Source organism: Nesoenas mayeri (genome assembly GCF_963082525.1).
Source record: "Nesoenas mayeri genome assembly, chromosome: 3".
NCBI lineage: Eukaryota > Metazoa > Chordata > Aves > Columbiformes > Columbidae > Nesoenas > Nesoenas mayeri.
In genome coordinates this window covers 60,532,635-60,555,578 of record NC_137544.1, presented here as the reverse complement: position 1 = coordinate 60,555,578, position 22,944 = coordinate 60,532,635, and the positions used below count along the sequence as shown (strand labels likewise).

Sequence of the window (22,944 nt, the reverse complement as noted above, 5' to 3'; positions counted from 1 at the left end):
ACACAAGTGCATGTACAGTTGTTTGCTTTCAATTCATTATCTATCATCATTGAGCATTTACTTGACATTGTTCCAAGAAGGCTACTCCATACATTGCAGTTACAAAGGATGGAATATTCAGGTAGCAGCAACTCCAAGTTTGACAGATAAAGCACACAAAAAGAAGTCATATCTAGCCATATAGTCAGAAACATCATCCACTGAGGCCCATTCTGTAGCACACAGAGCTCTTTGCAACCGGCTTATAATCAAGATGTAATCACATCCTCAATACAAAACGAAGAAAAATCTTCTCACATCATTCAGATCCATGGCAAAACCCTCACCACCTTCATAGAAAGCTGAAGTAGGCTGAGAGCACGCACTGATGTAGTACTGTAAGGCTCTGCTGTACTACACCATGCATGCTGCTCCCTCTGGACGAAATTTAGCCAGAATCATACTTGTGCACCCACTTGGGATGAAGTTTAATTCCCAGTGACTGGCCTTTAAACTGTTCTTGCCCTGCCATGATGAAAACTAACCTGAAACTTGAGCATTCTTTTCAGCTTTACAAATTCCATGTGGTTCACAGCATGGCTTCGTGAACAGTTACCGCAGAACCTCTGAGGCAACAGAATTAAAGGAACAAGTGATCGGGCAAGAAACTCTTCAAGTTAGCATTTGGCAAGAATAGTTCCACATGCATTAAGCTAAGCATTTTGCCAAACTTACAACTTTCTCCTGTGTCCTTTTATCAGTGCAAGAAATTATGATGGTTTTACCTGACTTGTCCAATCAAAATTTCAAGTAATTACAAGTAATTTTTATCTGGGGTAAAAATTTAATTTCACTGTGAAGTACAAAGGAATCTAGATGCAAATAATATCTGTGGTACATTAAATAATATATTAGTTACAGTTAACTCAGTGACAGTAATTTCTGTGTGAAAATCATAGGTTTTCTTGTTTTAAAGCAAATAACTAGCTTTAGTTTTTCCTGCCTTTCTTGTCTTGTCCAAACAACAATCGTCTGTTTACAAAACAGAAACAACTGTAGCAACAGAAGCAGAGGAGGATCCCTACCACAACCAGTAAATAAACAAGTGCCCCTGATAAAATGGGTTCCACCCTTTCACATCAATAGCTGAGGGTTTTAGAATTCTAACTACATATTAAGCCTCTTAGAATGATCATAGAAGGCTTTTGGTTGGGAGGGACCTTAGAGATAATCTAGTTCCAAGCCTCCTGCCATGGGCAGGGAGACCTTCCACTAGAGCAGGTTGCTCAAAGCCCCATCCAGCCTGGCCTTGAACACTCCCAGGGATGGGGCATCCACAGCTTCTCTGGGCAGCCTGTTCCTGTGCCTCACCACCCTTATGGCAAAGAATTTCTTCCTTGTATCTAAACTAAATCTACCCTCTTTCAGTTTAAAGCCATCACCCCTTGTCCTATCACAACAGGCCCTTGTAAAAAGTCCATCTCCAGCTTTCTTGTAGCCCCCTTTAGGTCCTGGAAGGCTGCTATAAGGTCTCACTGGAGCCTTTTCTTCTCCAGGCTGAATAACCTCAATTCTCTCAGCCTGTCTTCAGAGGAGAGGTGCTCCAGCCCTCTGATCATCTTTGTGACCCTTCTCTGGACTCACCCCAACCATGTCCTTCTTATGTCAAGGGCCCTATAGCTGGACACAGTACTCCAGGTAAGGTCTCATGAGAGCAGAGCAGAAGGGGAGAATCACCTCCCTTGACCTGCTGGTCCCATGTGTTTTTATGCAGCCCAGGACAAAACTGGCTTTTGGAGCAGCAAGTACAAATTGGCAGACCATGTTAAGCTTCTCATCAACCAACATCCCCAAGTCCTTCTCCTCAGGGCTGCTCTCAATCCATTCTCTGCCCAGCCTGTATTTATGCTTGGGATTGTCCCGACCCATGTGCAGGACCTTGCACTTGGCCTTCCTGAACTTCATGAGGTTCACAGTCCTACCTCTCCAGCCTGTCAAGGTCCCTCTGGATGGCATCTCTTCCATCCAGCATGTTGACAGCACCACACAGCTTGGTGTTGTCAGCAAACATGCTGAGGGTGCACTCAGTGACACTGTCCATGTCACTGACTGTTAAGTAGCATCAGTTCCAATACTGAACCCTGAGAAATGCCACTTGTCACTGTTCTCCACTTGGACATCAACCTGTTGACCGCAACTCTTTGAGTGCGACCATCCAGCCAATTCCTTATCCACCAAGTGGTCCATTTGTTGAATCCATGTCTCTCCAGTTTAGAGACAAGGACGTTGTGCAGGACAGTGTCAAATGCTTTGCAGAAGTCCACTTGCACTCTCTTAGTACTTCAAATATTATGACAAACCAGGTCTAGGTATCACATGTGACACTACCAATGCTTAACTTGACACTCTAAGTAGAAGGAAGAATGCTCTGTATCTCAGCTTGGCATTCTAGGCCTTTCTCTTCCTTCTGAAACAAAACTATATCATTTTCCCTGAGCTCACTGTGGCTTTCAGCTATCTGATTTTGCAGTTCTGTCTGTCCTGCCCTCCTTCCCTGCCCAATGCAAGTAACTGCTTTATAAATAAAAACGGATCTGAAGTGAGGTTTATTTAATAAGCATTCAGCTAGACCCACTTCCAGAAGCTTTCTGCAGTCTGGTGGCTCTTATTCAGCATCTGAGTCCTGCAGTCCAGTCATGACCACACTGGCTATAATAGGCAAGTGAAAAGTAAATTCATCCCAGCTCTCACCTGGCCACGGTTGTGAAGACTTAAATCCAGTCCACATGTAAATTCAGTATGATGCTCGACTGTTTCCAGCAAAGGGTTAGGCTTGGAAAAGTCCCAGAATCTATAGAGAGAGAGGGAGGGAGGGAAGAAGGGGGAGAGAGAGGGGAGAAAAAAAAAAAAGAAAAAAAAAAGAAAAATCAAACAAACCACAATTAAAGTAATTGAAAGGCCATTTCAAAAACATAATGCAAGATATTGACAAATCTGTTGCTGCCAGGGTATTTAAAAAAGCAAACTCATCCACTTAGGAAACATAACAAATCATATTCCTGCAAAGCCATCTGCTGATTTGCATAAATTAAACCCCACTGGGCAAAACCAGCTTTGTCTCCTGTTGCAGAAACTGAGATCAAAGTTGGCACCGAAGAGCAGCCGTTGGGACATTATTAAAACAGAATGAAATAGAGGATAGAATACTCTTGTTATATTTTTTGATGACTGGGGAATATTATCCCTGAAAGAGATTAGCACAATTTAAGAGTTTTATCAGTTCTTGGTATTGTTCACTATGGGGTCTTTCTTTATTGAAAATTACACATTCATTGTCATTCTTAGTCTCAAGTTTGAGACTATGTTCCTGTAAAACAGAATTTAATATTATAATTTAATAATAAATTTGTACTACAAAAAACAGTTGCATTATACAGTTAATTCCACTAATTCATATTTCAAAAAATTTTTTTTCTTTCCAGGCTTGGTTGCTATAAACACTTAGAAAACAGATTTCTGAAGCTTCTACTTCTCCCAGCTACTCCCCTGTTAGGTGCAATGTCCATCAAGGCAGTTAACAGCATGGATAGGAGAACTATAAAAGATGGGATGAAATATAGGTACAAGAAATCTCAGTCATGAGAGAAAAGATTCAGGAATAGGACTTTCAGACAGAATCATAGCATGTCCTGAGTTGGAAGAGACCCACAAGGAACATCGAGTCCAACTCCTGTCCCTGCATATAACAGCTCCACAGTTCACACCATGTGTCTGAGGGTGTCGTCCAGTCTCTTCTTGAACACTGTCAGCCTTGGGGCTGTGACACCTCCCTGGGGAGCCTGTTCCAGTGCTCCACCACCCTCTGCACGAAAAACCTTTTCCTAATGTCCAACCTGAACCTCCCCTGGCACATCTTCCTGCCATTCTCTTGGGTTCTGTCACTGGTCACTAAAGAGCAAAGTTCGGTGCCTGCCCTTCCTCCTCCCCTGGTGAGTAATGCGATGAGATCTCCTCTCAGTCTCCTCCAGGCTGAACAAACCAAGTGACTTTAGATGTTCCTCATATAGCGTCCCCTCCAAACCCTTCACCAACTTCGTAGCCCTCTTCTGGACACTAATAATAACATACTGATAAGATGGCACAACAGAAAGATTTGTTTTTCTTTTTTGGGTTCTGTATACTGCTTAGAGAAGTCCATAGGCTGCAAAGCACAGCACATTTTGTGGGCTGCCAGCTGTAATCCAATTTTCTACAGCTCGGATTTTCTCACAGTGGTCACTCGTATGCTTTATTACTTCTGTAACAACCCCAGAGGTCTCCCTGCCTTGCTCCTATTGGGAAAAGTGACAATACTTAATAAAAACAGTTCATTATCAGAATAACTACACTGAAAGCACTGTATATTCAAACTAGTTCAGGTAAAATAGCAAACACTGGAGCCAGCAGGATCAGTTTGCTTAATGTGTAGATGTTATGTCCTTCATAAATGAGCAGAGTAGTATCCGCATAATGGCTATGCCACAGCAACAACCCTCTTCACTTTTTCCTAGTATCCAAGATCTAAGATAACTTATTTTGCAGGAGAGAGAGGCAAAAGGCCATCTCAGCATTTTTATCCTCCCACATTTGTTCATAAGAAGGTAAGGAAACAAATCTTGTTGTTTCAAAGTTATAGCGATAGCCTTCCTTACCACATTAGCTCTCTACTAAATCCTGAAAGACAGAAGCTCATAACCGAAAACTAAGACTAAAGACAACTTCAGATCTACATGAATGGAAACTTAGAAAAGATGTTCCAATCAATTTTAAAAATAAGGCATTTTGCTGTTTGTTGTATGGACTCACATTTGCAAAAATTCAGCAGCAGTATACAGTTCAAGAATACTGCAACATAGTTCAAGTTCCACAAACTGTCTGGGACCTTCATTTTTTTATATATAAATAATTACTAGTGAAAGTCAACAAAATGTACAGTCTCAGGACTGGGAACCATTGATGAAGAGTTAATGATGGCACTCATAACAGTTTTGCAGTCCATACTATCTACAGTCCAGCTTCCAAGACTAGCATTCTGAAGACTAAAAGCATAGTGCAGGTTTTCCAAGCCAATCTCTACCCCAGCAGGATGGCTATATAGCAAAATAAAAATCACATTCAAAGCGCAAATAGGTGTGCTTGCACTATTTTAGCTATAGGTATATCTATGCAGTTGGCAGCATTAACTTCAACAGTGGGCCAAACAATCGCATGTTTTTAGGGTCCAATACAGTCAGAAATGTGCCGCTTCATCAGAACTGACATTTTTACCCATATTATGTAAATTAAAACTAGCACACACAAATGCAGTCACATCTGCACTGACCCTGCAACCTATATGCGTGCATTTTCTTAAACCTTTTTTCCACTGAAACTGTTGAAAGTATACCTTTTCCCTCATTTCTTGATAGTTTCTTATTTGTTTTACAGATTCTTCACATGCAATTCATAAGCTGCACATACATTGCAAATGGACTGCTTACTCTAAACAAGCCGTGATGTTAAAAGAAAAAGCCTGTCAACCTACGGATTTTGTCCCACCCATGGCAATATCACATAGATCTGTCTTACCACACATATCTCCTGTGTTCCTCTACCAAAACACTTTTACCAGCCCAAATATAGTTTCTCCTACCTTGTCCTCCTTCCCACTCCACCTTTACTGCCTGCCTCTGCACCTTCACCACTGGTTGGGCAACAAAAAGCAGCCAGTATCAGTTCAGGTTTCACTGTCTGTACAAGTCAGCACAACGCACATGTTGTGACAGCCTGCTCATGCATGCTGAGGAGCTTACCGATTACCAGCCAGATTAGACAGGTGGTGAATTCATGCTACGTATTTTGGCTTCCTTAAGGCAATACTTTGGATTTCCCTCTCTTGTATGCTTGCGAGTTTCCATTAAATTTGTACAAGCCTAGTAAATTTAGGCTACAACTTCTGTGTTAAATCTAATTAAGTTTTCAATAGGTTCTAAAGTTGCTTCAGGAAATTATTCAGGGAAAATGCACAGTTGGAAGCACAAAGGACACAACTCCTCAAGCCCATTTCCTTCTAGGGAACAAAAACAACAGAAAGATAAATATGTGTGCATGAAAGCTTTACTACTACTCTTAGGTTTCAAATAGAAGATGTCTTCATATATTGTATTTTTAGGTGGGTGTGAATCAGCTATTTAGAGGCTGCTTTCCATAAAAGCCCACTCAACGACTAATTCCACCATGCACATGCAACCACATCAGGCAAAGGTCACAGTAGCATACGGATGTATATAACCAAGAAGTTTTTAAGAGCAACTCAGAACTCAGTTTACTACACATGTATCATGAAATTCATCGTTCTGCTCCCATTCTCTAAGCCCTGGGCAAAGATAGCTACCTGCAAAAGTTCTTCCTGCAAACTGGAAAAACTTCTGTCTGAGCAGAACTTAGTGTCAAGCTACTTTTGGATACAGGCCAATAAGGGCAATGTTGTTACTTCAGGCATTAACTGGGGACATCTAACTATTTCTTCAATAATATCCTTAAGAGATTATTTAATTACAGTTCCAGTAAATTATCAACATCATGAATCAGCTCAGGTATAGAAGAAAGCCTTTATTTGAAGTATTATCTTCCATAAGCATCAAAGAGGAAGAATTGCTTAGAGCCAAATCAAATGGAAGAGGATCCAAAAAAGTAATCCTGAAATAGGTTTTGCTTTTGAGTTTGCTCCAGTAGCATTGTTCTTCTTTAAGGACTTAACTTACAAGCTTTATTTCAAAGTAATTCTAGCTGAAATGCTAACTTTAGTCTACTTCTCACGAACTGTATGGGAAAACAAAGCACACCACTTACACTTTTATAACCCTACTCTAGTAGAACTGCATACACACCACTGTTTTTCCGTATTAAAAATGTGAGTTGATGACAATAAAATACCATACAAACATATCACCTATAAGGCAAAATGGCAGATTGTGAGTTAGGTTTATTTCAGTTCTTCTGCTAGAATGTAACAGAGTAATGTTTAAGAACAAGTAGTGATTAGCCTTCATAATATCCCTTCTGCTTTTGAAGATGTTTACATTTGCAAAATTTATTAGTAACTTTAATACTTTCCTCCAAACAATGATTTGAGGATCATAATGGGCTTAAAGCAAATCTCAGAACATATTTCTACCATTATTCCATTGAGGTATGAGCCAAAGATCCCAGCCCAGAAACAGAGTGCCCTGAAAAATAGGGCATGCTCACAAAATGAAGATACTTCTTGCCACCAGAAAGTTCAATCTGATCTAAAAAATGAACATAAGAAGCTCCATTTGGGCAAGCACAAGACTTCTCTAGTACTTTTAGCTTAAAACAGGGTGCAGCCAAATAGGCAGCATCATGTGCTACTCCCTTCCTGAAAGATAAAGACATGAGCCTGTACATGGTTGGTGTACAGGAGTAACAATTTCATTGCTGCTGATACACTGAAATTTAAGCGTAATTATGAGACTGAATTTATCCAGTTTACTCTTTGTTTCCTCATTTCTCCCCAAACATGAATTAACTAAAAAGAGGATGCAAACCCCTAACTTGGAGACATATATGGTCTCATAAGAGCTTCTGAATGTTCCCTATCTTTTAGCACCAGAATTCTAGACTGGAGCTTCAGTTCACTTTGACACATGCCCCACTCTTCATCAAGCACTGGGAAAGGTCAGTTGGCTAAAAATGGTAAGTCAGATGGCTGAGAAATATAGAGCTGGTTGACAAGAATATACAGATAATACTGTAGGTATATATGGTCTCTTTCAATAGTTGTTTTCTCATCTGCCCACAAAAAACCCCTAATTTTGCCTTTCAGACAGACAAAATACATTTTTTAAAGAGAGATTTAAATGTATTTGTAGGACAAACTGAGAAATAATAGACAGCTTCACAAACAAAAAGTAAAAAGCGTTATGTAGAAGAAAAAATATGTACTTTCCATAAGAAAAACTATTCAGATGCTGCCACAATTCAAGTATAAATACTTGAACATTTTAATTACAAATATTTAACACTTACACAGACCTGTTTCTTAAGAGAAATGAAAAAGGAAAAAAACACAAATATCCCTTTGCTCTATTGTTAAACAACATTATAGTGCTATTCATTGCACCATAAAATTTCCTTTCATAGATAAAAAATATAAATCTGTTTATGAGGTTGGATCATTTGATGAGTAGCTCCTGTGACCAACACTTTCCTAGTTTTAAGAGAAAATCCATCTCATAATACTTATTTAAAAAAAACAACTAGCATGTGCAGGCAGGAAAATGCCAGTGAATTTAAAAAATACAAGAACCTGAGCATTCATTTATATGTCAAAATATTTACTGAAATTGTAATTCTTGTTTTAATCCAAAAAGTAAGCATGTAAGAGAACAGATATGCTTCACACTGGTGTATGAGTGAATCTGACTAACTCTATAGTTGCAATGAAGTTAAATAGTAATTGAAAAGTACAGTCAGTTTTTAATTTTGTTAAGTTTCATCAGATGTAATGCCCAAAGCTCTGACTACCATTGGAAACTCTGCTATCAAGGACTTTTTATAATGACACAGGAGCTATCATCAACCCACACATTCAAACTAACAGGTTCTTCTACTGCAGAGTTTTCAGTCTCACACTGGAAACCACCAGTGACAAGCATTTTGATCAGCAGGAAGACATTTTCCATTTGGGGGTGAAGGGGAAAAAAACCAACCAAACAAACAGCAAATGAGCAAACACCCATCTTTTCACCTTGAAGAAAAAGAAACAAAAAAAGACAACAAGTATGATTAAATGAAATGAAAGCTTGTTTCTTTTATGAGCAGCATTATTCCAGAAGTTCTCAAGACTTCTTTGTGACCCAAGTTACTGAACTTGTACATAGTGATGGAGAGCTGGAGATACACGTTTACCCTAAAACATCTTGCAGAGATGATGTCCAATACAGTAAACCTTTCAACAAAAACCAGCTTTTTGCCTCAGAGGCAAGCCTCTGTGCATTATTTCCAGATCTGGCCTGATACCAGCTTAATGAAGTTCTATAATTTATCAGATCTTCTGTTTAGATTTTGGTGAGCACTGTCATGCTTAATGCACCAAGATTTTTTTATATATATACTGAAGAGAGTCCAAAAATATAAAACAGTGATTCCAGTAAGAGATGACACTGTCCTCTTTCAAACTGAATTTTGATAGAGATAAGGTTTAAGAACATTCATGCTGACCAAAAAAGTCCTGGAAACATGACAGTACTTTGTGCATTTCCTGGCATTTTAATGATTTGTTTGTGTTAAAACTCCTCTTTAATTGACCTACATTTTTCCAGAACTATTCTGAAAACTAAGGAAATCACATAGGAAAGATTTGTCTCAATGAAGTATTTATAAGATAGGTTAAATCCAAATCATTATACTCAAGTATGAAAAAGCTCAAGTTCAAATCTACCACCTCTTTTTCTTAGCCCCCAGTATCAAGTTGGCATGTGAATCAGCTTTCTTTTCAGTTGCTTAACTATATAGCACACACATGGAGCCACCATAATATTTTCAAAAGATGAAGTTAAACATTGTTAACTTTGCTTTTGAGCTACTAGTTTTTGCTTTTTGACAGTCAGTTGTGATTAGATGCCAAATTAGCTGTGTTACCTGAAAAAAACAAAAACGCTGCAGTTTGGGCATCTTATCCACTATTTGCATTTGTTTTGTTAAACTACAAAGCTTCAGTAACATTTAAGATTACAAAGCATAAACAGTAAGCTATGCTGTATCCAATTTGTCTACTATATGTTAATACTTACAGACAATTCTGAGCTTCAAAGAGAAATGTTAAATAAAAGAACAAAATGTTCTATGAATTACTATCAAATGTGGTTAAAAAAAAAAAATCACAGGTCTTGTCTAGATTCAGCAAGATCTGAAATTAATACCATGTACTGGAATCCCTACTTCTCTTCCACTTTTATATATTTATCATGCATTTTGTACTTAAGTTAAAATATGTGTATATAGTCATGTCTACACATACACATGTGTGTGTATATGTGTGTGCAGACATGTCAGCATGTGTGCATGTAGAGTGTATGGTGCATCCACTCAAATTCTGAACATTCCTAAGTGAATTCTACTTCTGACTGTGAGCTACATTCCTTCCTGTAAATGATGGTACAGGATATGTAGTAGAAGTACAACACAGTCACAGTATTACATTCTTTAAAAGAGATATTCCCAAAGTGTTGTGGTAACAAGCTTCCCCAGTTATGCAGAATATTTTGCCTGTGCCACCTTTTCCAAATACTTTCATTCAGCCTTCTCTGTTGTCTGTTGACTCATACCAAACACAGTAACTAATAGTTTTAGAAAACTGCTAGAAATCTGTATTTCATCTCTTCAACCCCACCCTTTGTCCCTGGTCACAACAACTAATTGTTCAGACACAAAAAAATTATGTCTAGAGTGGCACTTTGTGAAAAGGTCCCCAAGCGTTGCATTTACAGACACCCTGGTATATGAGCTAGGAGCTCTCCTCATCTTTGTTGACAGTTTCCACACACAAAAATGTCAGAGCTGAAACTGCTCTAGATTTTGGTACTGTGTGAAGCACATTAGTGCCAAACCTGAAGGATATATAGTTGGTGTCAAAAGCTGTGAGCATGACAACAAAATCAAGTCACTTCAATGCATCAGCATGATGATTATTAGTCTTATTGCTTAGACAAGGCCACTGGAATAAACCAATTACCACTTTTTGACTAAAAAGTTTTTTGAGAAACGATATGCTGCCAACCAGCTGGCACTGCATCAGTAAAGGATGTTAAGTAAGATCCCATAAATAAGCTTCCTCAGACCACTGTGCTGTATTCTGTGAGAAGTGCATTTTAAATATAAATAAAACTAAGTGCTTCATGTAGACAGAATGCTGGTACAGCAGTCTAGAAAGTTATATACATATGGACATCTCAGCACTTACACTGTCAGACTCCTGGCACCAGAACAGTGGATATCACTGGCAAGGCACCACTCCTTCATACAGTAAGTAAAAGAATAACAATTAACATAAACTTAGGAAAGGTTCTCAAGCACTTATATCCTTTACTGAAATAATGGCATGCCTATGGGAGACAGGACTATTATGCAAGTTTACCATCCAGTTCTAATCTACAAGAGAAAGGCACGAGTTCTGAAAGGATCAAGCCCATGCAGGGATTGAAAATTTAAGGGGTGACTGGACTGCTGAACTTCCAGTTTTACCATTATCACCACCTCAGCCCCCTAGCCTCTCTTTTCTGATGAGCCTTTATCCATTGCAGCACGACAGTCTTGTGACAGGTCCCACCACTTCTCTCTAATCCCCAAGAGGCCACAGCTCTGCCGCTACACATGGACTTCTAAATTCCCCATTTGTCTTCTCTGCTGTCCACAGGTGTCAAGCTGCTTTTGCAGAGAAAGTGCAAAAGCGTCTGGGATTATGCTGTTCCCCACACTCTTCTCCTGATCCTCACATTTTCACCACTCTTCAGGTTATGGTCACTCTGTCTTGATATCTGCAGTTTAAAAACCTCTTCACTGAGCTAGCGAGCCTGTTGGCAAAGATACTTTGTCAGATGGATCCTATGCCTGCCTCGCAGTACGCAAATGCTTAGAAGAAGTTTTAAGAGACAAAGCCCTGCCTGTGACATAGGCTGTGAAGGAAAGTGTTGACTTGTTGGAGATGTCTTTTCCTCCCTGAACCTTTCTCCTTCACTGACAAGATCAAGGAAAACATCATCCGGGCCCCCAATTCCATGTAGCCACTATTGATATATTTGTGGTCACCTCTTACAGTGACATGAGAATCCATATAGGTAAGTGGGAAAAGGCAGTGTTTTGAATCCGGACAAATCCTAGCAGTCTCTCCACAGCCTCCTAAACCTCAACCAATGGACCTTCTATGACAAGAAGTTGGGCTGGCAGGCAGATGCTTCAAGAGGGAATGCAACAGGAGGTAGTCTCCAGCGATGATGCACATTTCTGTTTTGGTGCAGACACTTGATTCAGGCTCAGCTGGCTTTGACACCTCCCCAGGCTGAGCTTGTTCTTGCTCACCCATTTCCCACTTCCAGAGCTCTAAATCTGTTCCCTAGCTCCAGCTTATGTTGCTGGAAGTCAGAAGTTTCCAGTCTTCCCCATCATGGGAATCTTCATCCTTATCCTCTACTTCTTGAGGCAGTCTCTAGCTATCCCTCCTTCCTTGCATTGTGGGATTTGAGCTCTCACCTCTGAAGGATACCTAGGAAGACTCTGTCAACCTTGCATTCACTATCCTTGATGATACGGTATCTCAAAGAGAATGCATCTCCTGCAGGTGAGGCCACCATCACCTCCAGCCCCAGGAAGAGGCACCAGGCACTCCCTGCAGCCTAGGACCCGGAAGGTAACATCCTCTCTAGTGCTATTGAGGTTGAGGACTCACATGTGCCAAGGACAACTGCTCCAGCAACTGTCTCCCCGTGGAATGTTACCACTGTCACTGTACAGTCTCAAGCAGTCCCACAGTATCCATAGCAGAGCTTCAGAGCCCCTTTGCATCCCTGCATGTTTCTGTTTGCTGCACTCTGAGAGCTGCAACTAAGAGGCTGGATGAAAACAGAGTATTTCAGCTGTAACACTCTTCCAGTAATATTTCTGAAAATATAAAAAATTCCTAAAATGTGTAACACACTAACTTCATGATGCAACTTTATATGATGTTATGGCACAAACCTATATAGATTTATGGTTGAGAAACATGTACAGGCACTGGGAGTTAGCAATGTTTCCCTTAGGAAACAGAAACTTTCTGTGTCCGGTGTCAGACCACTTAGGACGCAGCCAGAAGTGACATAAATTGGGACGATTCAGGTGAGTGGGACAACTTTGCAGTCACTTGTGGTGGCTACTATATTCATGTTATAAAATTAAAATGCAGATCAAAGAATGTGATTGACATAACCAGGAATGTACTTTGTGTGGATTAACTTATGACACTGTGTATCTTAGAGAAGTGCTAACACAAGTCAAACTTTCACAGCATTTTTAATCAGCCTTAAATCAGCTGTATTATAAAATCCTCAGTGATATCAGACATATTGGGCAGTGACGGGAACCTGCAGAAGTAATATCTAAATAACTTCAGCATACAGACTGTGGGACAATACTAAAGCTTCCTCAGATACTGACAGGACAAAAGCTTTGTTCATGAAAAACTTCGATAAAAATAAGTCACAGAAACCTATGAAGTCACCCACCTACATTCAAGAGGTTACTACTTACTTATCAGACTCTATCACAGCTGGACCCATCTATGTTAAGTAGAATGATGTGAAAAGGATTACAGAAAACATCCGTCAGAGCAGAAATAATTCAGAAGAGTGACTGACCTAGCCTTTCAGTGAAGAACACGTGCTTTTTTAATATAGCTTAAGAAGAGAGAAAATACCTGATAGCAACATCAACTGCATGTCAGTAGGTCCACTCTAGAACTATTTTCTATTGCAAGTCACATGAAAATAGATTATCTTTCCATTTTTATTCAATTAAAAAAATACTGTACCTCACAGTAAAATCATAGGAGCAAGAGGCCAATATGGTTGCATGGAATGGTGAAAACTGCAAGAAAACAAAACAGAACAACTTTCAAAGTAAAAATCCTATGAACATATATAGACTTACTATAAGTAGAAAGTTACCAAAGTTCAAATATTTAAATCGTCTTGGCAAATACCACATCATGTACTCTCACATACCTCTCCTTTGCATATGTATGGATATACAGCTTCCCCACTGTCTGCTTAAAGTCACTTAGTGAACTGATCTCAGAGGCTGGTGCAAAGACAGTTCTGCTTCTGGTCAACTGCTAATAATAATTTCAAGGCATTGTAAGAAAACAGAGAGCATGATAGGCCAAAATTGGAAATTTCAATGAGATGGTATAAGAACACAAAAAATAACCCACCTGTTCAGGCCAACAGTCTTTGAACCCAGTGCTCTATGTTTACATGGCATCTTCTGTATTTCAGTTTGTACCAATCTCCCTTGTGCTCTCACTAGATATCCCTGAGAAGAATCAGGCTTTGCATTCTCTATTTCCCCCCAATCATTCATACACAGTGATAAGACCTTTCCTAAGCCTTGTCTTCTCCACACTAACCAAATCCCAACTATCTCAGCCTCTCCCGGTAGGACAGAAACACCAGTCTCTTAACTTTCTTTGTGCCCCTTTGCTGTATTTACTCCAGTATGTCCATGTCTCCCTTCTACTGGCAAGCCCAGAACTAGATCCAGTACTCCACATGTGGTCTCACTGGTACAGGGAGGAGCAGGGAAGGATCATTCCCCTCAATCTGGTAGCAATACTCTTCCTAATGTAGCCCAGGATGATAGAGAGTAGAGAAATTAGAGATGTTATCCATGTCTAGCTCTTCTAGTACCTGTTTATTGACCAGCTGCTATGCGTGAACCTGATGACACTGACTGCCTATGCCACCTTTTGTGCATGGTGCTAATTCAAGAAGTCTGCTATCCAAATGTGTAAAATCAGTACTTCTATTTGTTTGTAAATCCATCTTCTATTACTTTCATCAAGTGTCCTTAAGTTCTGTTATCACAGGTTAAGGTGAATAACAATTCTGCATTCCCTTTCTTCATTTTATCATGAAGACAATGTGCTATGAATCCCTTAGTGGCAAAGTTGCTTTTAAAAGATCTCACTAACTGTCAGAGAGTAAGAATATGACAGTTTGTATCGAAAAACCACAATCTCAAGCACCACTGCTATATGTTCTTCTGATATGAAGAACATTTCATGGAGCCAGATAACAGCATGGTCATGCAGGAATTAAACTAGAAAAAATAAGACCAGACAGCGACTACCAGTAGGGACAGCAGGCAAGAGCAGCTGAGATAAGGAAGAGCAGGAGATTCTGAGGCTGTCTGGCCACAAACAGGATTTGTGATATGGAACCACCCCCCGAGTCACACCCTTTTCTGACAAATTAAAACCTAAGTGTAGTAACTTTTAAAGTTGTTAGAAACAGATCAAAAATTCCAAGTGCATGCAAAGTAAAATACTGACCAGTATTAATTTTTTTCTGACAGCTGAGACTTCCTAGAAAATATTAATAAACATACCTGTTCCCGAAAAGCTTTAAAAAGATCAGGTATTCTTTCACTAATATATAAAAATAATAAGTGCTAATATGAAAAAAATGTCATCATGCATCTAGAACATGGTGCATCCTGCCGGTGGGTGATCTAGTAGTACACAGATCCAGTACAGGCATCTGTAGCCTTCTACACATAAAGTTTCTAAATCTCTTTGAATGTATTAATATTTTCTTTGTATATGCAAAAATACATAATCACAATGAGTTCTATAACTTGCCTTATGTGAATACCAATCCTTTGTACAGAAAGAAAAAGGCACAGCAGCATTTAAAAAACGGATAAGGGAAGGTATTTTCTCTATCTAAAACTTCCCATATAACCTAGCTGAAGTAAACCTTCTAACCCTCTCTCAAGATCTTGAACACTCATGGAAATATATTGACTCCAAAGATGTCATTTACTGTGAAATTCCAGCAATCTGCTAAATACCAAAATGTTTCACAGTGCTAAACTGAAAAATCCAACAACAGTCACCATAGCATCTAAAATATTCAACACCTGTTGTTTTCTTCCTAGTTATTAGACAATATAAAATATTACTACATTCAAAAAAGAAATGCATAACAATTCAGTGGTGGTCAAAGGCAAATAAAATAGAACTTACTTTTACTCTTCTGATAGCATAGGTATGACCAAGCAAGACAAATACTGGTTGCCGGACATTCCGCAAGTCCCAGCCTTTCAAGCTACAGTCAACTGCACCAGTTACCAGCAAGTTCTGATAATTTGATAAAACAAATATCAAGACAATTAAATTGCAAAGATGTGTATGTTGGCTACAAAAGTTAGATAAATCAAACAATACAGATGAATAACCATAAATGAGGTCTCCAGTGTGTAAATTAAAGAGAATAGAGAAATACAAACTGTTTCTCCACTATGGACTATTCTATTCGCTATACATAAGAATAAGCAAAACCTCTGATCTACTTGGGCCTTCCATCTGTTAGAACAATGCCCTTCGGAAGATGTAGTAGTGAATGAGAGCAAAGCAACTAGACATTTTTTTATAAAGAGAAGATGCATTAAGGTTGCAGCAAAAAAAAAAATAAAACAAAACACTATTTAATGAGTGGTTCAATTAGGAAAACTGTTGGATGAATAGGTTTATACCTCATCATATTTGCACCAGTCACAGCTCAAGATCTCAGCCTGGTGGGCTGGTATCACAAGTTTAACTCCAGGGGCTTTCACATCCCAAACTCGTAAAGTTTGGTCACCTGAAATAAAAATACATTAATTCAAAATTGTTGAATCAGTTATGCGATACAGTTAATCCACTAGTACTTAGTAGACAGTGGTGTCTTAGCTGCATGAAACAAACTATTATATGAGGGCACTCATGCCAAATAAAGCAGGGACATTACAGACACAGATCAGACTGATGCACAAAAGGAATCAACTTAGAATTGCTCTTTCATTAGAAAAAACCCTTCATTTTATTACTAACACTTTCATTATTTTTTAACTCTGATTTGATTAAAAGGAAATGGGGTAAAATACTTAAATAACATTTAATTAAAGTAGGAGCTTAGGGTCCATTTGGAAACGGATTTAGAAGACCAGAATCAGAAAAAAACATTTTCTGCAAGCCAGGTGAGAAAAAGTACCTAGATATATGCTTCTGGCATGCAGAAAAGTGAACAGTATTTAAAATGCAACTTATCTCCCAATTCTTTCAATGAAAGGAAAATATAAGATGCATTACCTGTAGCCATTTTGTGCAAAACCTGCAGAGGTACTCTCATTTATTGGGATATTAGAAGAAAGTAATTCTGCTGTAACTGTTCCACATATTAAAAGCAATGTCTGCTTTAACCTTGGAGCACAAGCACACACCCAGAGCTCTTCAGAAAGCCATGAAGGGGATCCCCCTTTATTTAAGTGCTGTGAATCACCTGAGCCTCTCTCTTCACCTCCAGCCACAAATTGTCTTCTACCGTTAAAGACCTTTGGCATTTGTTTATACCCTTCTTACAAATTCAGTTCTGAATAACTTACAAAGACGTGGAAAACTGCATCAACTGACAAGACCACCACGCTTTTTAATTTTTTTAATCGTGATTCTCTCATTAACCCTGAATATTTAGTTTTGTATCAGCAAAAATGGATTCTCCAGCTCAACTGTTTATAGGAAGAGAAAATTATTTAGAATCCATGATTATGCCTGTGTTCATTCAACAGACAAATGAAATCACTAGGAACCGCATCCAAACACCCATGATTTCTACAGAAAGCATGTATCAATACTACCTTGCTACTGAAGAAATTACTAACGTTTCTTTACCAGAAACACTTCTGGAAATCCTCAAATTGGCTGTCACCAATAATTATGATTTTTATGCTGTTTAGATACAAGCATTTTGATGGTTTTAGTGCCCAGTTGGTCACTGGCCTTAAAACATACAGCTGTGCACACAAAATCATAGCTCTTTTCAAAAAAATGGCTATAGTTCAAACAAAACCATCCCTAGAGACATAAAACCAACATTCCTGAAACTACCGGGCCATGCAGACTTCGCAAAAAGACAGGAAACATTTGGGAATTTTGAGTACAAAAGTGAAGCTAGACAGAGCTCGGTTCCACTACGTGCCACAAGACTGGCCTTGTGGCTGTGGTACCACACAGATGGCGGGAAGCTTTGCCCTCATGGTTGGTTGCTTTTCCCTGGGACTCCATGATTGTGAGAGACCCTGTACTCTCGGTGGCTAAAATCCCGCTCTGTGAGGTGGGAACAACACATGATTTCTCATGGTTTTCTCTCCCCTCACCTATTTTAACACTGTCAAGAACAAGACTGCTGCTCAGTGTATGCACAGCACTCCTGCCAATGACACCTCGCAGGCAGCTGAAGCCCCAGACATCTCTCCAGAGCTTCTAAAAACAGGGAAACATATGGAGAGGAGGAAACATGACCAGCAGGGTTTTGGCAAAAAAGAAAGGTAGTAATGCCCATCCACCCGTCATTAGTCTTGCTAATCTGCTTGCCTGCAGAAGACAGATTTCAGTTTGAGTCTTTAAGTCTTTCAGAGATACTATAATGGGCTTCTTAAAAAGCTTTTCTTTTAATTTCATCAGATAACAAAGAATTGAAAGGGAAACACATAATTCACTGCAGACAGGATCATTTTTTCCCAAGCAAATAAATATAGAAATCCAGGTGAACTAGAATGAACTGCTAGAGAGATGGGGCACAGTAGCATTATGAGGGCCAAAAACATTTGGTAAAGTTACTCAGCCAATAACAATTTTGACACTAAATATACAATAGCCTCAATTATTTATTTTTTATTAGAAAATGCTGATGCACAAGAAAGATAATTATTTTCCTTTTTATTTCTTTGAAAATGCTACACTTAGCTGTTGTTAATTGTGGCTGGCACCATTTGTGAAATGTTTTTAATGGAGTAACACAACATGCAAGTGAACCTTTCTGTGAATACACAGATTGAATTAAAGCCAAATGCAAATCCTTTTTTTGCCATTTAGGCTCTAAGTGGAAGAATCAGATTAATTAACTAAAAATAGAAAAAAAACCAAAAAAAAACACCTGACAGTGTCATCCTGACCCCTTACACATTTTAAGAAACTTTTTTTTTTACCTTAAACACCTTTGCATGACCTCACAATGCATACATGTATATATTTTTTAACATTTCATTTTAAAAAAAATTGCTGTTAAAAATTTTGGAATTTCCACAATTCCATTATTCCTTCAACTCTGCATTACAAAGGATGTATTTCTTCCATAAGGTAAAGCAGAAGTAGGATAATAATAATAGAAAGAACAAATAAAGCACACCTAGCACAATCATATTCATCACCAGCCACTTCCAGTTGGTATCCCAAAGTAAGTAACCACAAAAGTTGCCAACATTTCCCCACAAAATATTTCTATTTTTGTAAGAAGCAATTTCTCTATGGCAACAGATTTTTGCTGGTCTGTTACGATAATTATGATTTCAGATTTGTTTGTATATTGTATTTTGCTTTCTTTCATTTTAATGAATATTTGTGAAATCTTGGACGAATCAATAGAACTACACAATACATACTCATCTATTCAAAATTTTTGAAAGAGATGCTGATCTACAAGTACATCACCCCCACACATGGGATAAAGACTGCTAATGTGAATGACAATGCACAATAGTGGAAAGATAGAGTTTGTTTAAGATTTAAATTTAATGTAGGTTTTATACTGACTTTTTACTCACAGATGTATTTTAATCAAATTCATAAATCATAACCTCCTAAGTTCTGTAACAACAACCAGCTAAGCAATCATTGCCAGACAGTGCAGAGCTGCAACATTAATTATAAAAAGCAGTTAGATATTTGGGAGATCAATAAGAACCCAAGAAACCTTAAACACTATCTGAAGGCAAAAAGGATTCTAATCAGGATAGATAGTATGTTTCTCAAGAACCAAAGTTTAAAGTTCTACTTAAAAAAATGAACCTGATTCTTTTTTTTAAATTCTAAAGCATGAGATCTGATCTTCTGACAATGTTCTCTCATCAAGAGGAAAACCAAAACCCAATCTTTAATTTATTGTAGGAAAATAATTCAGCATAAAACACACAAGCACTGGCATATATGGTGTAACGTCAAAGAAATTTCATTCAAAGTAAGTACTTCTGAAGTGCCACTGAATGATTACAAGTTAACATTAATTGCTTACTTGTATGTATTTTTTAAATACGAAACCAGACTAAATTAGCCAGAATCAAACAGAAAATCTGTGGGAGATTAAAGAACAGAACCCAAATCTCATGTTTCTCAAAACCAATCTTTTTAGGTATGTTAAAATGATCAGGCTGTCCACTTCTATCATAGATAGTATAAGCAAACCTAGAACAGGATTAATAAAGCTCATGAGATCCCACACAGAGGGTCAGAAACAGAGTGACACAAATAGCAGCTTTATTTAAATCATCGAACAGGACTCTACTGAATGTACAAAATATACTTCCATGTAGCACAACCTAGATATCAAGTAAATATAACTACCAGTGGAAATGTATTATACTTTCCAACCAGTAATTTCTCGGTCTGATACAAAATGCTGTAAAGCTAAAAATCAAACGAGCTTTTCATCATTTCAGAGAAAACCTCAACAGTCTTTTTCTGAAAAGAGTAATTTAAAAAAAAAAAAAATCAGTGAAAACTTTTATTTCAGTGTTTTCCAATATGATTTAACATAAATCTTGGGACAAATTTTACATTTCAAAATTGATCTAACTTGTGACTTACTATTAAACCATTCGTCCGCAAATGGCAGTATTGGCTAGGTACCTATCTCTAACCTAAATGACCCAAAACATATTAATTCACTGCAAAAAAGTGTTACCCTTTTTTTTCAACATTGAAACACTATTTTACAAGATTCTAATATAAAATATTATAACCTGAAAGTGCTTTATATTCTAGCATGTCCTGCATACAACACTTTACTATGGTTAGCATGTACTATAAATTGAGGGCCAAACTAATTTCCTGAGAAATATTTCAGCTTGCACATTAGAGGCTGATTTAGTAAAGCTTACTGAGCACAAGACTCAGATGAATTCAATACTGTGCTGGTATGTCTTGAAGCAATGGATTGCAAATGAAAACAGCCACCTCACTTCACCACACAGATTAGACACAAGAAAGCAAGCAATAAATTTTATTTTAATACCATAAACAGCAGTTTAGCTAAACTGCAACAAAAGACAGTAACTCCATAATCAGTTTGCTCTCTAGATGCTCAATTTGTATAACAAGGTACCATGCAGTAGATAGAAGCCTCTTATTCTTGTATCTATCAAGGATTTAGATTCCAAAAATGACAAGTTTTGCAAAGCCTTGAACCTTGTTCATGATGGCATTTTTTCTAGTACATTCAACAAGCAAATAACTAGGAAAGAACTCATAATAAGCAAAGAGTGGACCCACACCAAACTAATGCAATATAAGCCTCCAGTAAAGTGGTTTCGAACTCAAGACAAACCACTGTCATAGCAGAACAGACGATAATTTCCTTCAGTTTTTTAGGAACCTGAACAAACACAGCCTTGAGTGCAGCTACTCAAGATATCTATCAGTTTCCAGTTAATTCAGTAACCAACCTCTTAGTAAATGTATACCTTTCCCAGCTCATTATTTCATGCAAAAGAATTTGCTCATTTCTAATTTTCTTTCACAATTTGGATCCCAAACACAGAAAGGCATGCCAAGACTACATGCCAGCCTTATTTATGAAACCACAGCTTGACAACCCATTAACTACACACATTTGTCACTAAGAGACCAGTAGGCAAGAAGACAAACTTTTAAAACGGCAACTCACTATGTCAGGGCTGGCAATAAAACAGAATAGAGATAAACAATGTGTTTTTAATTTTAACCTTAATGTCTAGCTATGAATGCAAAGGCTTATGAAATGCAGAGGCTGGATTTACAAGTTCATTTGTAAACCAGCAAAGCTACAGTTCCACAATGCTTTTGTCAACACAAGTTTACCAGAAATGATCATACCGTCTTGTGGTATGAGAAGACTTTTTACCCTGGGCTCTCAGTCTGAAAAATTAATCTTAGAGCAAAGAATACAATTAATCTATCTAAATAACAATGAATACAGCCATCATCTTGCAGATTTAAGAAACACCTTTTTCCATTATTTATTATTTGCTTAAGATGTTATGAAAACTATGTATCTGCTGTGATCAGTAAACTTGAGGAATTTAGCAATGATTTTTAAATGAATGCAGCATTAAAACTGAGGTCCCATTAGTTAAAATAAAAGCTAGCACTTATTCTAAATCTGGGCTTTCTTTAATCAAAAACAATTATATTTTCATTTGCCAGTGTCATATCTGTATCAAGGGATACAACAGTTATGCAGATGAGGGTAAAATGGTACTCATTAATTACTTCCCACTGTTAAATTTAAAGGGTAATAAAACCAGTTGATACTATAAACTATGCTTTCTTTATAAACCACAGGACCAAACAAGGCCTATTGCTCTGCAGTTACAGAGAATCATTTAGCAGAACTGATTTATGTTTGACTATACACTAATGCTGTCTGCATCTGGTACTTTATGTGCTTCTCACCAATTTGCTTTCTGGGTTTGTTTTTTTTTTTTAAAAAAAAAAAAAAAAAAAAAAAGACAGACCTTCTGGGCAAATGACACAATGACTCATTAAACCCTTTTAGCCATGAAGATGCTGTTAAACATTTGTGGCACTTCTTTAACAACATTTTCCACATCACTGTTTTTTCAGTGTGAGGCAGACCAGGGCTCTGGTTTTGTGCCGCACGTACACCTGAACATCCTGCTTATCTTATCAGCTCAGAAATTGCTACTGACATCACAACAGCAGTTATTTACATATACAGAATTAACAGTTTGTTCTGTTGCTATTAACTCCCGATTTCAAAAAAAAAAAAAAAAAAAGTAATTTACTTGCTTTTTGAGAGTACAAATGAAGACAACAGCATTGTAAAGTAACTCATACATCCCTGTAAATGCTAAATGCAAGTGTATCACATGCTGAATAAAAGCTACTTTAACTGAAGCATCAGACATATTTGTCTTCTATAATTCAATTACATTTTATTGTACACTGTAAACTTAGTTTTCTTGTATGTATTCAGATCAGAGACTTAATGAAGCAAAATAACCACCCTTAGTATCAAATTCTTTTTCAATTGCTTTAGTCTTAGGTTTCTTATTTTTTTACTCATAATTGTGAAA

General features: G+C 37.9%; 1 protein-coding gene across 8 annotated transcripts in view; it reads right to left on the bottom strand.

Moving 5' to 3' along the window:
• Positions 1-22,944, bottom strand: part of PEX7 (peroxisomal biogenesis factor 7) — a 46,283-nt gene that overhangs the window by 13,066 nt on the left and 10,273 nt on the right. For 3 of the 8 annotated variants that reach the window (XR_013921978.1, XR_013921979.1, XM_080341987.1), the window contains exons 6-9: positions 16,312-16,418; positions 15,803-15,916; positions 13,586-13,641; positions 2,731-2,830 (exon numbers count right to left, since the gene is read on the bottom strand). Coding sequence is in view for 4 of the 8 variants with exons in the window: in XM_080341987.1 (XP_080198113.1) it covers positions 2,731-2,830; positions 13,586-13,641; positions 15,803-15,916; positions 16,312-16,418 (377 nt within the window). In the remaining 4 variants the exon portion in view is untranslated. Of the gene's footprint in view, positions 1-2,730; positions 2,831-6,621; positions 8,771-13,585; positions 13,642-13,778; positions 13,889-15,802; positions 15,917-16,311; positions 16,419-22,944 lie in introns of those variants that run through there. The other 5 variants (XR_013921980.1, XR_013921981.1, XM_080341988.1 and 2 more) reach the window with 5 other exon arrangements.